This window comes from Oncorhynchus clarkii, chromosome 30, assembly GCF_045791955.1.
Source record: "Oncorhynchus clarkii lewisi isolate Uvic-CL-2024 chromosome 30, UVic_Ocla_1.0, whole genome shotgun sequence".
NCBI lineage: Eukaryota > Metazoa > Chordata > Actinopteri > Salmoniformes > Salmonidae > Oncorhynchus > Oncorhynchus clarkii.
Genome location: NC_092176.1, coordinates 10,750,765 through 10,768,912, shown reverse-complemented (window position 1 = coordinate 10,768,912; position 18,148 = coordinate 10,750,765). Strand labels below are relative to the sequence as shown.

The window sequence follows — 18,148 nt, the reverse complement described above, 5'->3', positions numbered from 1 at the left end:
TAGTCAAAATGACCAGTGTCTTGAGCTAAAGTGATGGTTTTACTTCATATTCTTAGAATCAGAAATATGTTTCTCATGAAATGTGTCTTAAAACTTTTTAACATTCATGTAAACATGCACAGCAATGTCAACACAGGCTTAACTTAGATCCATAGGCTGTAATGTAGTCTGCTACCCCCCACACAACCTCCTTGTCAGTTTCCAGCACCTACTGCTGCAGAAGGTAACCTTTGTTCAAGTCTACTGGTGGATCGTTAACTAGCTATGTGACCCTCAGGTGTGGGGGAAATTACGTAAGAGTGCATACAGACCTGAGTTGGATAGTACTGTTCCCCATACATACCTCTACAGGCTTATCAGCTTCTGTCCTGGGTGACAGTCCCACGTTGTGCACATCACATCGAGGTCCATCCAAGTTTTCCCTGCACTCTCTCCTGTCAAGGTGATGTCATATAGCACCTGCCTCTGTCTATCCCTGTCTGAACAAAGTCTCTGAACAAGGTAGGATATCTGCTCTGTCTTTATTCAATAGAAAGGTATTATAATATTCTGCTGAATATTACTACTCTGGAATGAATTAATACATTTGTTTATGTGTGCTTACAATTCTTTCACGATAGGCTATTTTTTCATATGCCAGACCACCACGTCAATCTACAAATCACAGACAGCTCTAGCAACATGTTCCTACAGTCCTTGCTCACATGTCAGAGTGGGGAACTAGGGTCAATTGTCTGTCTGTCTGTCTGTCTGTCTGTCTGTCTGTCTGTCTGTCTGCCTGTCTGTCTGTCCGCCTGTCCGTCTGTCCGTCTTGGTATACATTGGTCCGTCTGTCTTGGTTTGTGAAATCAATTTGAAGCAGTTGGACAGTTATTGCATTATAAACCTTGGTGAATATTTAGGATTATTTATTCAGCATCTACAGCAAATCATTGACTGATACTGGGAGGTGTTAAGTTGCCTATAATTGCATGTAATTGTCTAACCATTATAACCAAGAGTAACTGTGATTTTGACTTTTAGATTGCTTTCTGGTACTGATACAGTAGCCTTCACGGTATAAATCCAATGTAATGTTTGAATTTCAGGGGCAGAGGCATGTTCAGAGTGAAAATAATTTGACCGGTAACCTATAATAGCTGCATGTATTGGTTGCCTAATCTATATATAGATATATACATGTGTTCAAAGCAAACAAACAAACATGACCTGGCCTACATCTTAGGACACACATGCAAAAAAACATGTTTGAACTAAACGTAAACAAGCAGGTTCCTCTGGTTTTATTGTTTTGCCAACAGGCTCAGGCTTATTCTTTATTGTCTTGTTAAAGCCAACACAAACAGTGCTAGCCTGGGTCACTCTAGAGCTGATGCAGCTGGAGAGATACACACATACTAAAATATATTTCAATATTTGAAATGGACGGCTCATTACTTGATGGGTTGAGGCCTTGCTCATGTAGGAACATAGATACAGAATGGGATATTTTTGTGTCAATTTGCTACCTGTTTAGAGGTAATCTGTTAAAGGCCCAGTGCAGTCAAAAACTTGATTTATCTGTGTTTTATATATATTTACACGCTATGAGTTTGGATTAATACAGTGAAATTGTGTAATTGATGATATGCCCTTTTAGTGTTTGAAAAGACTGCCTGGAATTTCAGCCTGTTTTTGTGGGATAGTGTTGACCTGCCTGCCCTGGTGACATCACCAGGCAATAAATAGACCAATAAGAAAGAGTTCCAATCCTCTCTGCTAATAACAGCTAGCTTTTAGTTTTCCCCTCCCACTTAGACCATTCACAGATAGTCCTATCAAATTTCTTGCTTGAGAAATTGCTCTTGATAAGAAGCTATTTTTGTTCATTTTGTTTTACCATTTCTAATTTAAAACAATCACGTTAAGGTGCTTAATTGTTACCCAGAAATGATTTGATATTGAGATAAAAAAACGCGTGCATTGATCCTTTAAGAGAGCATAAAGATTCTATCCAATTTATCTTATTTCAGTTCATTTATTTCATGTTTGCAGCATTCTGTGCAAAAGTTCAGTGTTTACTTTGCCACATAACTTAGGCAATTGTTTTGCAATTATGATTGACTTTTGCAGAGAGACAGTTTGACCATAGTTATCTGATCTATCTGGACGGATCTTCTGTTCTTTTCTTGTTGAAGTGGTGAAACAAAACAATGTCCTCATGAACCAGAGAAAAATGCTATGTCACTGTTATGACCTCTGTCTCAATATTGTAACTGCTTGTTTGGAATTTGAAGTGACCGCATCCATTTTTCTCTCTCCATACATGTTCAGCAGCTTCTTGGCAATATGGTATACTCAAGGCATGTCATCATTATGACTGTCATAGCTAAACTAGAGCAGATATGTGTGAAAATTGTCTTCAATTTCAAGATAAAACACAAGATGGCATAATTTCACTGACATTTTTCATCTTAGGCTGATTGACATCATGTCGGAGATAATGATGAGGTATCATGGTCAAGTAACCCAACATGTTACTCTGTGTGCACTACATGCTTTGGGCCTATGTTGTGTTTGAGACATGTTCAAAACCAACACATTTACTATGTGTGCCTGTGGAGATAACTACTGTACAGGACCTTGACTGAGATCTGCCTTTGAAGATAAGACAAAAAAAGGGGTTTTCGGCAGAAATACCCGCTCTTTCTCAGTCACTTTCTAATTTAAAAATCAACCGTCTTGGTGTAACCTGCTATATTTAAGTGAAAGGTCGGAAAAAGCCCTGCAAATGGTTACAGTTTTTTTGGTACAAACCCTTTAATTTCGCCATTCGTTATCAATTGAACTAAGCAGCTATTGACACACTACCCCTGACGCTGTCATGTTGCAATACCCACTCATATAAAGATCCAGGAGGTTACACTTTTTCTCTTGAATCAGTAGAATATCAGGAGCCTTTACACAAACTATTTAGAGATTTTATTAATTTGATATGTAAAGCTTGTTCATCATGATCTAGTGGTTTCTGCACGTCCAATGTAGATAATTTCCGTCTTTTATTTAAGCAATTACAAGATGTCTGAACAAGAGGATCCCATTGTCCTCAATGGGGTTCCTGTCATAGAGAAGAGTTCTGAGAGGTATGTGGATTTATAGTAAAGTACCAGTACCAGAAGTACCAGTTTATAGTTAAATATTCACCAAATAATGGTACAGTATTTTATGACTGAGTGTTTCTTTAAAGCATATCTTATTTTCATGTGCTTCATTCTAGTTGTGTGAGTGACATTCCTCTTGGCGAAACCGAGCAGTTACCACCAGTCTCCAAACTCCAACAGAACAGAAACCATTCCAGTCCCCTTGTCAATGGAGGAGTAGTAGACCATCCACAGCCAAACTCTGAGTCCGAGTCAGATGGAGAGGGCAAAGACAGCCAGGAGACAGCTGCTGTAGAACCTGCAATGATAACCCCAGCAAGCATACCTGAAGCACCAGCCAAACCACCCAGATCACCCGGACTAGAGGGACCTCAATGGGATCCTCTCTCAGGTAATAGCAGTTTATGGTGATCATAGGTAGAGCTAAGATGTTTTTTTTTATAGCATATGGACTCAACTTAATTAACTGAAGCAGATCAGATGTTTATCACCTATAAGAGAAACATGATTGTGTTTTGTAGTTAATAATACAGCAGTTATAAAGAAACGTGTGGAACAGGTTGACAGAAATGTGCCTAAAAGCATAATCAGTTCAAGGTTACAGTTATTCTGACCTTCGAAGAAATGTGTTATTTAATCTCTTGAGGAAGAAAATGATTTACCTGTCCCCCATTGCATGATTTTGATCAATCAACCTTTTCTATTTAATCAGAGCCAGTTTCACCACTCACCACCTGATTGGTGGGTAGGCAGGGACATTCCATAGCTTCCTCTATTCTCTGAATCAATATGATACAGGCAGCCCAGCTCTAGTTAAGAGGGTTCAAATGGTTATGCTTCACACTGAGACAGCGATGGAGGGTGGGATAGAGATAGTCCAGTCTGATTCTCAGAAATAGGCACACACCCTGACTTCTGTTTTATTTAACCCTTATTTTACAAAGTAAGTTCACTGAGAACACATTCTCATTCTGTACCTGCCTGCGGTCCACTGGGGACAGGGCAGGGGAATACTAGTCTCTGAGATTACTTCATAAACTACCACTGATGGCAGGAAACTGCTGCCCCTGCTGTCCCCATACTACAAGTGGTCAGATGACATGGATGCTACGCAAAAGGACTGTTATACTAGCACAGACTGGAATATGTTCCGGGATATATCCAATGGCATTGAGGAGTATACCACCTTAGTCATTGGCTTCATCAATAAGTGCATCGATGACGTCGACCCCACAGTGACCGTACGCACATATCCCAACCAGAAGAAATGGATTACAGGCAACATCCACGAGCTAAAGGCTAGAGCTGCCGCTTTCAAGGAGTGGGACACTAATCCAGACGCCTATAAGAAATCCCGCTATACCCTCAGACGATCCATCAAACAAGCGAAGCGTCAATATAGGAGTGAGATTGAATCCTACTACACCGGCTCTGACGCTCATAAGATATGTCAGGGCAACAGCACAATAGGCAAGCAGCTTGGTGAGAAGGCAACAACTGTTGACGCATCAATGATCATGAGGAAGGTGAGGGATCAGCCTAGAACTACACGGCAGGACCTGGTCAATGACCCGAAGAGAGCTGGGACCACAGTCTCAAAGAAACCATTAGTAACACACTACACCGTCATGGATTAAAATCCTGCAGCGCACGAAAGGTCCCCCTGCTCAAGCCAGCGCATGTCCAGGCCCGTCTGAAGTTTGCCAATGACCATCTGGATGATCCAAAGGAGAAATGGGAGAAGGTCATGTTGTCTGATGAGACAAAAATAGAGCTTTTGGTCTAAACTCCACTCGCCGTGTTTGGAGGAAGAAGAAGGATGAAGACAACCACAAGAACACCATCCCAACCGTGAAGCATGGAGGTGGAAGCATCATTCTTTGGGGATGCTCTTCTGCAAAGGGGACAGGACGACTGCACCGTATTGAGGGGAGGATGGATGGAGCCATGTATCGCGAGATCTTGGCCAACAACATCCTTCCCTCAGTAAGAGCATTGAAGATGGGTCGTGGCTGGGTCTTCCAGCATGACAACGACCCGAAACACACAGCCAGGGCAACTAAGGAGTGCCTCCATAAGAAGCATCTCAAGGTCCTGTAGTGGCCTAGCCAGTCTCCAGACCTGAACCCAATAGAAAATCTTTGGAGGGAGCTGAAAGTCCGTATTGCCCAGCGGCAGCCAAAATCCCTGCTGCAGTGTGTGCAAACCTGGTCAAGAACTACAGGAAATGTATGATCTCTGTATTTGCAAACAAAGGTTTCTGTACCAAATATTAAGTTCTGCTTTTCTGATGTATCAAATACTTATGCCATGCAATAAAATGCAAATGAATTACTTAAAAACCATACAATGTGATTTTCTGGATTTTTGTTTTAGATTCCGTCTCTCACAGTTGAAGTGTACTTATGATAAAAATTACAGACCTCTACATGCTTTGTAAGTAGGAAAACCTGCAAAATCGGCAGTGTATCAAATACTTGTTCTCCCCACTGTATATAATAGGCGGTGTCAGAGGAAATCCCATAAAATTGTCATAGACTCCAGTCACCCAAGTCATAGACTGTTTTCTCTGCTACCGCACGGCAAGCGGTACTAAAGCGCCAAGTGTAGGACCAAAAGACTCCTTTACAGCTTCTACCCCCAAGCCATAAGACTGCTGAACAATTAATCAAATGGCCACCGGACTATTACATTGACCCCCCGCCCCTCCTCCATTTGTTTTGTACACTGCTGCTACTCGCTGTTTATTGTCTATGCATAGTCACTTCACCCCTACCTACATGTACAAATGACCTCTAACCTGTACCCCTGCACACTGACTCGGTACCGGTACCCCTTGTATATAGCCTCGTTATTGTTATGTTATTGTGTTACTTTTTATTATTTTTACTTTAGTTTATTTGGTAAATATTTTCTTAACTCTTCTTGACCTGTACTGTTGGTTAAGGGCTTGTAAGTAAGCATTTCACACTAAGGTCTACACTTGTTGCATTCGACGCATGTGACTAATTACGTTTGATTTGATTTGATTTCACTACAGGTGCCTCGGTGCCCCTGAAGCTGTTGGATGTGTCTCTGGCCCCAGCGGAGCAGCTCTGGTGCTCCTTTAGGGATCAGGCGGTCAAGCTGAGGATGACTGAGACAGGGCTGGGCTGCAAGGCCCCCATGACCGTCCACCAGATGTTCCTGGAGACGGTGGAGCACTACGGAGACCTGCCTGCACTGGCATCTAAGAAAGAGGGGCAGTGGGTCACCCTGACCTGGAGGGAGTATTTCCAGCAGTGCCGAGTGGCGGCCAAGAGCTTCCTCAAGGTCTGTTTATTGGTGTAGTTGTTGTGTCAGTGTCTGTGCTCTTTAGTTGTTCTCTTTTCTATGCTTGCATGGAATGTAATGGAAAAGGATCTCTCAAAGTTCCATGTTATGATGTACTTTTACCAGGATGTGTTCTGCATTTTTTAGTGTCTGTATCAATACAGAGGCGTACGAGTATTTTTGAACTTTGCCAGTGAATTCTAATGAAGATCTGTTAACATCACTGAAAACTGGCAAATTTGAGCCAGATTTGGCCAGCGGGTGGTTTTATTTGGCCCCCCAAATTTTCTAAGCTAAAAAATATATATGTAGATTAGTATTACATGTCTTTTTTCATTGTTGGAAATAAGCCCTAAGTGAAATTAACTAAAGAAATCTCCCACAGATAATAGAGAGATGCGTGATCGTATACAAATGTAAGCAAGGTTTTAAATTATGATGTTTTAGTCAAACATATCTTTTTGGGCTTCTTGCAGTCAATCTGCGGTCTACAAATTATTTATAATTTTTAATTTTTGTAAATTTGACATTTTAGTCATTTAGCAGACGCTCTTATCCAGAGCCACTTACATTAGTGAGTGCATACATTTTCATACTTTTCATTATAAACTGGGTGGTTTGAGCTCTGAATGCTGATTGGCTGACAGCCGTGCTATATCACGGGTGTTACAAAATATGTATTTTTACTGCTCTAATTACGTTGGTAACCAGTTTATGATAGCCATAAGGCACTTCAGGGGGTTGTTTTATATGTCCAATATACCACGGCTAAGGGCCTTATTGCTTAATTAAAAAATTGTCTCAAGGCTGAATCTAGTTGATGGGCTATGGACTATTTAGAATTTTACCTCCAGAGAAAGGGGATTATGAATGTTTACACAGCAGAAATCATTTCCTTTTTCTTCTCATTGCCATGTCTGTCTCCTTGTAAGAATGGTGCTGGTGAAAACCAACACTTGGGTGTGTTAGATTCAATGCTTAAGTTACGTCTCCAGTGTCAAGGAGAGGCTATAAACTGGAGTACTTTTCAAAGCATCACGTAGGTCAACAGTAAATGAGGCAGTGTGCCACATTCTTATTGGTTATAAATGTTTCTTTCGGACTCTTTCTCTTCCTCTCTCTACTGTAGTTGGGGCTGGAGCGTTACCATGGTGTCGGTATTCTGGGCTTTAACTCTCCAGAGTGGTTCATCTCAGACATTGGCTGTATCCTGGCTGGGTAATAATAACATTTGACTTCTGCTTTTAACCCCCTCTGAAAGACACACATACTGTACATACACATGTTTTTGGAGAGATGCGGGGGGGCTGCCACACTGGGTGCCCGGGGAGATGTTGTTGTGGGGGGTTAAGTGCCTTGCTCAAGGGAACAACGGCAGGCCAAATATTTTCCCGTCAGACCCAGAATTCGAACTGGCAAACCTCCGGTTACTGGCTCACCTCTCTAACCAGTAGACTACCTGCCGCCCCTATTATTATACATCTAGCATGCACTATCTTACCATGCACTATCTTACCATGCACTACCCTATACTATTGTTCATACTGTAAATGATGTGTGACTTGGACAACCAGCTGCTTCCTCATAGAAAGTATTTATCGCACACAGCAATCACAGTCTAAACCGCCTCAATAAGAAAGTTGTTTGATGTGTGTTGTGTGCCAGGGGTTTTGCTGCAGGCATCTACACCACCAACTCCCCCGAGGCATGTCAGTATGTAGCAGACAACTGTGAGGCCAATGTCCTTGTGGTGGAGAACCACAAACAGCTCCTCAAAATCCTCCAGGTGAGACCCCATAACACATACTGAACTATACGGTTCCCCTGGTCTTGTCTGCCAATAAAATAAAAAAATAAATGTACACAACTCTGGTATACTCCCATTGTGATTTTATTAGACGCAGAAAAAAATATGTTTCGATCTGAGTTGGATCTTCGTCAGGTGATACACCACTGTGAAACACACCTACTTAAATAACCTCTAGAGGCATGTACATCCGGTCAGTTGAATACATATGACACATTAACATCACAATAAATGACACAGTAGACATAAGGAAAACATGAATACATGTTGGTTTGTTTATCCTTGTCAAGTAATATACAGTAGGTGTGCAATAGATTTTAAAAAACGGGTGAGACAAATGCGTCAATTATTTTGTATACAATAATATATGGAGAAAACTGAAAAATACCAATAGCCATAAAACCAATGCACAGAATTATGCAAATAATATACACACATAAAAAAGAATTAATCCATTACTGTGCTGTTTTATTTGTAAGTAGATCAAGTGAAAATGTTTTTTGTTTTTGTGCCAAAATGATTCATTCTAAAATTCCTACTTTGTCCATTCCTTTCAGATTAAGGACAAGCTTCCACACTTGAAAGCTATTGTTCAGTACAAGGATGAACTGCAACAGAAGCTGCCAAACTTGTACACTGTAAGTTTTTATCAAAAGAATATCTATAAACAAGATCAAGTTTAGCCAGCTGGAAAAAAAACATGATTTATTTGCCTAATAGATAGAAATGTTAGTAGCACACATTATTTCCTAGAATATTTCCTTTCCTACACTGTAACTGTGAGACTGTTAATCCATTCACATTACTGAGCAAACAGAGCCAAGTCGAGCTGCACTGGGCTGGCTTTGTTAACACAGCCACCATAGTTGTTGGAACCCTTCTGAAAAGGATAATGTGAATAGAAAATATCTAAGCCAGCACAGTACGATTCGGATTAGCTCTATAATGTGAATCAGTTGTTACCGACTCAACCTCTGTCCTCCTACAGTGGGCTGAGTTTATGAAGCTGGGTGAGGAGGTGTCTGATGAACAGCTGAATGCTGTGGTGGACAGTCAGAGGGCTAACCAGTGTTGTACGCTCATCTACACCTCTGGAACCACAGGCAACCCCAAAGGGGTCATGCTGAGTCATGACAATGTGAGTATTCCTATTGAGGAAAAAGCTCTATATTTACATGTACATTTACTGTACTGCAGTAACCAGCTGGCCTTCTCCTCATCCTCACAGAATGTGGTGGCTCCCTCAGACACATTACAGTAGTACTATATGGTTGAGATAGCTCTGTGGCCACTGTGCTCTGGATACAGTATGTGAAAAAGTCACAATTTTGTCCATGTATTTTAGTAAGGACAAACAAAAAAGTAGCGTATAGTTTTTCCTCTAAGTGGTGACCGACTCTCTCCTCAGATCACCTGGACTTCAAATGCGGTGGGCACCATGCCAGATCTGAAACATGGTGAGGAGGTGGTGGTGAGCTACCTGCCCCTGAGCCATGTAGCTGCCCAGGTCAACGACATGTGGATCGCCATGAGATTCGCAGCAGTGACGTATTTCGCAGAACCAGACGCCCTGAAGGTCAGAATCCATAACTATTATATAACAGAAATTGATGATGTGCATTACTTTCCATTCAAAATGCTATTTACATTGGGAACAATTGATTGAATTGTGGTGGTTTGGTTTTGACTTGGTTGGGAAGGGTGGGAGTGGAGTAACTTGGACTGGAGTAACTTGATATGACTTGATAACCAGCAACTTTATGATTTCATAGGGCTCTTTGGGGACTACTCTGAAAGAGGTGCGCCCCACCAGTTTCCTGGGAGTTCCCCGTGTGTGGGAGAAGATGCAGGAGAAGATGAAAGCCATTGGTGCCAAGTCCTCTGGTATGAGGAAAAGAGTGGCAGACTGGGCTAAATCCATCGGATTGCAAGCCAGCTACAGTGCCATGAATGGGTAAGGATTTAGCTCAGGTTCTTGTTGTTCAATCAAACTCGTACTTCAGAAATAATGCAGATTTTCAATGCATCAAATTTCACCCATAGACATGATCTTATCAATAACAATAAAAAACATACATCCTCACTCATGCCCAAATAGCATTTTGTTGTATTCTAAACTAAATTAAATTCCAGCCAAGTTTGGCGACTAGTAAATATTTTTTAATCCTCCCGCTTTGGGCTGGATATGTCAATTTGTTTAGTTCATACATGCATAATCTACGAGCAGAATTACTGTCTTACCTCAATTAGCCAGCAAACCCCTAGTTTGTTCACTGGAAGCTTTGCAGCTCCATTTTCCCTACATTTTCCTGTGGGCCAGGCCCCTAGCAATTTGAGTTTCAGCCAATCAGCCTCTCACCATTTGAGAGACAGCTAGCAAGATGCACACACAGCAAAACGAGAGACAGCGAGCAATGACGTGGTGCACAATTTTCGGGGACGGCTTTTGGCTCGTGAGTGCCACTATCAGAACTACTGCTTAAAAAGTATACAAAGGTAACAGAGAATCTCTTTAATCTTTTACACCATGTGTGGCATTCCTCCTTGTTTGTTGTGGATTCCAGTGAGAACCTGTTGCCCTGGGGCTTCATGCTGGCAAACAACCTGGTTTTTAAGAAGGTTCACTGGGCCATGGGCCTGGACCGCTGCAGGAACTGCTTAACAGGGGCCGCACCCATCACCAGGGAGACCCTGGAGTATTTCATGAGCCTTCGCCTCCCCTTGTATGAGCTGTATGGGATGAGTGAAAGCACCGGCCCTCACACCATCTCCTGGGAGAATAACTTCAAGATCATGAGGTCAGCAACTGGAAAACTAGGATGTCCACTGACAATTTTTAATGACTGTTTACATTCATTAATTTGCAGTTGACAAAGCTAGCACTGTGATAGCAAAACATGAATTGATACCGATAAGCCATCAGATATAAAAGTGACATTTAATACATTCTTGCTTTGTGGTCTGACCGTATAAAGAGTTGACAGCAAACTGTCAACAACAAAGAATATCTTGATGTTGTCCTCAGCTGTGGAAAGGTGGTGAATGGCTGCCAGACAAAGTTGGACAAGCCAGACGAGGATGGGAATGGTGAGATCTGTTTCTGGGGGCGTCATGTGTTCATGGGCTACCTGAACGAGCCAGAAAAGACTGAGGAGGCCTTGGACCAGGAGGGCTGGCTGCACTCTGGAGACCTGGGCAAGCACGACAAGGACAACTTCCTGTTCATCACAGGGAGGATAAAGGGTATAGTACTTAGAGTAGTGATGCTAGGCGGGCAGGTGCTGCCCGCACCTGCCCGCCTAGAATCACTACTCTGGACGGTTCTGACTTAGAATATGTGGACAACAATAAATACCTAGGTGTCTGGCTATACTGTAAACTCTCCTTACAGATTCATATTAAGCATCTCCAATCCAAAATTAAATCTAGAATCGGCTTCCTATTTCGCAACAAAGCCTCCTTCACTCATGCTGCCAAACATACCCTTGTAAAACTGACTATCCTGCCGATCCTTGACTTCGGCGATGTAATTTACAAAATAGCCTCCAACACTCTACTCAGCAAATTGGATGCAGTCTATCACAGTGCCATCCGTTTTGTCACCAAAGCCTCATATACTATCCACCATTGCGAACTGCATGCTCTCGTTGGCTGGTCCTCGCTACGTACTCGTTGCCTAACCCACTGGCTCCTGGTCATCTATAAGTCTTTACTAGGTAAATCTCCGCCTTATCTCAGCTCCCTGGTCACCATAGCAACACCCACCCGTAGCACGCGCTCCAGCAGGTATATTTCACTGGTCATCCCCAAAGTCAACACCTCCTTTGGCCACCTTTCCTTCCAGTTCTCTGCTGCCAATGACTGGAACAAATTGCAAAAATCACTGAAGTTGGAGACTTATATCTCCCTCACTAACTTTAAGCATCAGCTGTCATAGCAGCTTACCAATCGCTGCAGCTGTACACAGCCCATCTGTAAATAACCCATCCAACCAATTATCTACCTCATCCTCATATTTATTTATTTTTCTGGTCTTTTGCACACCAGTATTTCTACTTGCACATCCTCATCTGCACATCTATCACTCTAGTGTTAATTGATACATTGTCATTACTTCACTATTATGGCCTATTTATTGCCTTACCTAATTACTTCCTTTGCACACACTGTTTACAGATTTTCTATTGCGTTATTGACTGTACGTTTGTTTATCCCATGTGTAACTCTGTGTTGTTGTTTTTGTCGCACTGCTTTGCTTTATCTTGGCCAGGTCGCAGTTGTAAATGAGAACTTGTTCTCAACTGGCCTACCTGGTTAAATAAAGGTGAAATAAAAAAGAAAGAAAAAATATGTATTTCTAGATGTACTGTATATAGCCATTACACAACATGCCTGCCAGTGTTCTGTTTTGATATGAATAAGATGCTGTTTCCTCAAGACACTGATCTAAGGTCGATTTTGTGTACCTTCCCCTGATCCTAAGTCTGTGCCTAAGGGTATCTCCTACCTTGAGCCTGGATATACAAGATAATCATAATTGAACATCATGTAGATCTGTGATCTAAATATCTAGCTAAGTATGACATATCTTGTCCTGCAGAGCTGATCATAACAGCAGGAGGAGAGAATATTCCACCTGTGCCCATTGAGGATGCAGTGAAAGCAGAGACCGCCATCATCAGCAACGCCATGTTGCTCGGAGACAAGCTCAAATTCCTCTCTATGATGCTCACACTCAAAGTAAGGCCTCAAACATTAGATGTGGACTGTATTGCCAACTCCTATGTTCATTGGCATACTTTAGAATTATTGCTTAAGAATTATTAAGCAATTCAAATAGAATTACACAGCACAAACAGATCTGGAACCAGGCTCTGTTCAGAAAGACTCCTGGATCACTCCTAACCTTTGACCCCACTCTCCTTCCGTAGTGTGTAGTCGACGACAACGGCGATCCAACGGACGAGTTGACCCCAGAGGCCTTGGCGTTCTGCCAGCAGCGTGGCGTCATGGCAACCAAGGCCTCTGAGATTATAGCCAGTGAGGAGCCAGCTATTTACAAGGCCATCCAGGAGGGCATAGAGCGAGTAAATGCTAAGGCCAACTCCAACGCCCAGAGGGTCCAGAAGTGGGTCATTTTGGACAGAGACTTCTCCATATCCGGGGGAGAACTGGGTGAGTCAGTCAGTGTGAGAAATATATACAGTACCAGTCAAAAGTTTGGACACACCCACTCATTCAAGGATTTGTATTTTTTGGGGCTATTTTCTACATTATAGAATAATAGTGAAGACATCAAAACTATGAAATCACACATATGGAATCATGTAGTAACCAAAAAAGTTTTAAACAAATCACTTTATATTTTAGAATCATCAAAGTAGCCACCCTTTGCCTTGATGACAGCTTTGCACACTCTTGGCATTCTCTCAACTAGCTTCATGAAGAATGCTTTTCCAACAGTCTTGAAGGAGTTCCCACATATGCTGAGCACTTGTTGGCTGTTTTTTCTTCACTCTGCTGTCCAACTCATCTCAATTGGATTGAGGTTGGGTGATTGTGGAGGCCAGGTCATCTGATGCAGCACTCCATCACTCTCCTTATTGGTCAAATACCCCTTACACAGCCTGGAGGTGTGTTTTGGCTCAATGTCCTGTTGAAAAACTAATGATAGTCCCGCTAAGCGCAAACAAGCTGGGATGGCGTATCGCTGCAGAATGATGTGGTAGCCATGCTGGTTAAGTGTGCCTTGAATTCTAAATAAGTCACTGACAGTGTCACCAGCAAAGCACCATCACACCTCCCTATCCATGCTTCACGGTGGGAACCACACATGCAGAGATCATCCCTTCAGCTATTCTGCGTCTCACAAAGACACTGCGGTTGGAACCAAAAATCTCAAATTTGTACTCATCAGACCAAAGGACTGATTTCCACCAGTCTGATGTCCATTGCTCATGTTTCTTGGCCCAAGCAAGTCTCCTCCTTATTGGTGTCCTTTAGTTGTGGTTTCTTTGCAGCAATTCGACCATCGGGCTCCCGAGTGGCGCTGTAAGGAAGTCTGTGTGTAGCTGGTGTAAACGTATTTTACTCAACATATAATAAATGCAATACAAAAACAGAGGGGGAACAGAGGGTTAATACAAACATGGGGGAACAGAGGGTTAAATAATGAACAGGTAATTGGGGAATTGAAACCAGGTGTGTAAGTCAAAGACAAAACAAATGGAAAATGAAAAGTGGATCGGCGATGGCTAGAAGGCCGGTGACGTCAACCGCCGAACGCTGCCCGAACCAGGAGAGGGACCGACTTCGGCGGAAGTCGTGACAGGCGCAGTGGTCTAAGGCACTGCATCTCAGTGCTAGAGGCATCACTACAGACCCTGGTTTTATTCCAGGCTGTATTACATCAGGCCGTCATTGAGAGTCCCATAGGCTTAGCATCGTCCTGGCCTGGGTAGGCCGTCATTGTAAATACAAATTTGCTCTTAACTGACTTGCCTAGTTAAATTAAGGTTAATTAAATAAAGGTCTGATTCAAACAGTCTCCTCTGAACAGTTGATGTTGAGATGTGTCTCTTACTTGAACTCTGAAGCATTTATTTGGGCCACAATCTGAGGTGCAGTTAACTCTAATGAACTTATCCTCAGCAGCAGAGGTACTGTAACTCTGGGTCTTCCTTTCATGTGGCAGTCCTTATGAGAGCCAGTTTCATCATAGCGCTTGATTGTTTTTGCAATTGCACTTGAAGAAACTTTCAAAGTTCTTGAAATTTTCCAGATTGACTGACCTTCATGTCTTCAAGTAATGATGGACTGTCATTTCCCCTTGCTTATTTGAGCTGTTCTTACCATAATATGGACTTGGACTTTTACCAAATAGGGCTATTCTGTATACCACCCCTACCTTGTCACAACACAACTGATTGTCTCAAACGCATTAAGATTAATTTTTAACAAGGCTACTTGTTAATTGAAATGAATTCCAGGTGGCTACCTCATGAAGCTGGTTGAGAGAATGCCAAGAGTGTGCAAAGCTGTAATCAAGGCAAAGGGTGGCTATTTTGAAGTATTTCAAATATAAAATATATTTTGATTTGTCTAAGACGTTTTTGGTTACTACATGATTCCATATGTTTTATTTCGTATTGTTGACACTATTATTCTACAATGTAGAAGATAGTAAAAATAAAGAGAAACCCTTGAATGAGTAGGTGTGTCCAAACTTTTGATAGTACTGTATATTAAACTAACTTAGATTGTTAAACTAAAGCTAGTCTTGTGATGTTACTGTATGTAATTTTCAATAGATAATTTGCTTTTTCAGAATTTGACACACTTTTACAAAGAACGTCAAGAGAGAAGTAAATGTTTTGCCAGTAATGTTTATCACGCACAATATCTGAAGTTAATCACATACGGTATCTGAAATGAATGTTTTACCAGTAATGTTTATCACGTACCGTATCTGACGAGGCAGTCATGTGACTGTTTCAAACTAAACAACATTCCTCTGGATACCATTGCATGATATAATCTTTCTTCCAAGCTGTTGAGTACATCAAATGTGATTGGAGCACAGGAAAGAGGGGACACTCATTTTGAGAGCACAGTAAGTCTGGTTGAATACCCTTTCTTTCTTTAATATTCTCTCCAGGACCTACCATGAAGCTAAAGAGGGGGGTTGTTGTCAAAATGTTCCAGGAGAAAATCAATGCTATTTATGGAATGGCACAAGAGTAACAGAGGCACTCAAACAGGACTGGAGAACTACAACAACTGTTGTAGTTATTGACCTATCAAATATATCTGCTCTATGTCAATATTTAAGCTGTTTTTATGCACATAAGATTACACAGCAACGATATTAGCACTTTTTTGTAAATAAACCATATAATCATCATTGCCAAATCTAGTGTCCACAACTGTGCAAGCAGTTTGTGCTTCTGGTTTTTAAAAAAAACTGTAATTGCAACCGTAGCAATACTTTCAAAGTCGTATCACTGTCATAGACTTTTATTTTATTATTTGTAAAATATATGTTTGCAAAAAAACACTTATTTTCTCTCAAGGAGACTCTAAGGACATACCAAGGACAATCATTTAGCACTGCAATATAGTACACATCACTTTAAGTAAAGGACAATGATACTGAAACATATTATTTTACCATTAATGTTATGTTTTTGATTCCATAAAAATACTATGAATCACAACAATTGTTTGGAATTTTACCCAATGCTTTTCTGTGTACATGAAGAAATTTTGAAATGTAAATGTTTATGTGTTAAATGAACTTGATCAATAAAATCAGAAACGATTTCAAGCCAACAAGCTCTTCTGGACAAAAAAAGTAACTTTGGTAGTATCTCACACACACCTTGCTGCTGTCCAATTTAGTGTCTGTTTTTTCACTGGAACAGCAATTAAAAATCTCCTCATCAGAGAAAGGTGCCAGTGATGTGATAGCTATGACTTGATAGAAACCATTTGTGAAGAGGCTTTATACTAGCTGCATACAGTAAATTTGGAAAGTATTCAGACCCCTTGAGTTTTTCCACATTTTGTTACGTTACAGCCTTATTCGAAAATGTATTGAATTGTCTTTCTCATCAATCTACACACAATACCCTATAATGACAAAGCAAAATTCAGGTTTTTATAAATTTTTGCAAATTTAGATAAAAAAAAAAACTGAAATATCTAATTTACATAACTATTCAGACCCTTTGCTCAGTACTTTGTTGAAGCACCTTTGGTAGAGTATTCAGACCCCTTCCCTCTTTCCTAATTTTGTTACATTACAGCCTTATTCTAAAATGGATTAAATACAAATAATTCCCTATTCATCTACACACAATACCCCATAATGACAAAGTGAAAACAGGTTTTTAGACATTGTTGCAAGTTTAAAAAAAATAAAAACATATCTTATCTACATAAATATTTATACCCTTTGCAATAAGACTCAAAATTGAACTCATGTGCATCCTGTTTCCATTGATCATCCTTTAGATGTTTCTAAAATTGTATTGGTAAATTCAATTGATTGGACATGATTTGGAAAGGCACACACTTGTCTATACAGTTGACAGTGCATGTCAGAGCTAACAACAAGCCATGAGCTCCAAGACAGTATTGTGTCGAGGCACAGATCTGGGGAAGGGTAGCAAAAATATTCTAAGGCATTGGAGGTCACTCTGACAGAGCTCCAGAGCTCCTCTGTGGAGATGTGAGAACCAACCAGAAGGACAACCATCCCTGCAGCACTCCACCAATCCGGCCTTTATGGTAGAGTGGCCAGACGGAAGCCACTCCTCACTAAAAGGCATATGACAGCCCACTTGGAGTTTGCCAAAAGGCAACTAAAGACTCTTAGACGATGAGAAACAAGATTCTCTGGTCTGAAGAAACCAAGATTGAACTCTTTGGCCTGAATGCCAAACGTCAGGTCATGAGGAAACCTGGCACCATCCCTATGGTGAAGGGCGGTGGTGGCAGCATCATGCTGTGGGGATGTTTTTCAGCGGCAGGGACTGTGAGACTAGTCAGAATCGAGGGAAAGATGAAAGGAGCAAAGTACAGAGAGATCCTGGGGTGGCAGGTAGCATAGTGGTTAGAGCGTTGGGCCAGTGACCGAAAGGTTGCTAGATTGAATCCCTGAGCTGACAAGGTGAAATTCTGTTGTTCTGCCAAGGCAGTTAACCCACTGTTAACAAGGCAGTAAACCCACTGTTCCTAGGCCGTCATTTAAATAAGATTTTTTTTTTAAACTGACTTGCCTAGTTAAATAAAGGTTAAATAAAATGACAAAAAATACAAGCTTGGCACACCTGTATTTGGGGAGTTTCTCCCATTCTTCTCTGCAGATCCTCTCAAGCTCTGTCAG

General features: G+C 41.3%; 1 protein-coding gene across 2 annotated transcripts; it reads left to right on the top strand.

The window, feature by feature from the left end:
• Positions 1-276: 276 nt before the first annotated feature.
• LOC139389381 (long-chain-fatty-acid--CoA ligase ACSBG2-like) lies at positions 277-16,612 on the top strand. 2 transcript variants are annotated; one of them, XM_071136100.1, is made up of 15 exons: positions 277-501; positions 3,048-3,122; positions 3,257-3,531; positions 6,181-6,452; positions 7,582-7,670; positions 8,118-8,238; positions 8,817-8,897; positions 9,248-9,397; positions 9,668-9,835; positions 10,032-10,213; positions 10,824-11,057; positions 11,285-11,502; positions 12,860-12,999; positions 13,191-13,434; positions 15,917-16,612. In XM_071136100.1, exons 2-15 carry the CDS (start codon positions 3,058-3,060, stop codon positions 16,000-16,002), a joined length of 2,325 nt encoding a protein of 774 aa, XP_070992201.1. In that variant the 5' UTR covers positions 277-501; positions 3,048-3,057; the 3' UTR covers positions 16,003-16,612. The 2 variants fall into 2 exon arrangements, with proteins under 2 accessions (XP_070992201.1, XP_070992202.1); XM_071136101.1 differs by lacking the exon at positions 277-501 and adding an exon at positions 871-890 and having other exon boundaries at positions 15,917-16,593.
• Positions 16,613-18,148: the final 1,536 nt, after the last annotated feature.

What these genes read in the sequence shown, in the direction of transcription:
- LOC139389381 (XM_071136100.1), top strand. Translation starts at nt 3,058, where the DNA reads ATGTCTGAACAAGAGGATCCCATTGTCCTCAATGGGGTTCCTGTCATA. An exon ending in ATAGAGAAGAGTTCTGAGAG is followed by an intron (nt 3,123 to 3,256) that starts GTATGTGGATTT and finishes GCTTCATTCTAG; the next exon opens with TTGTGTGAGTGACATTCCTC. An exon ending in AATAACTTCAAGATCATGAG is followed by an intron (nt 11,058 to 11,284) that starts GTCAGCAACTGG and finishes TGTTGTCCTCAG; the next exon opens with CTGTGGAAAGGTGGTGAATG.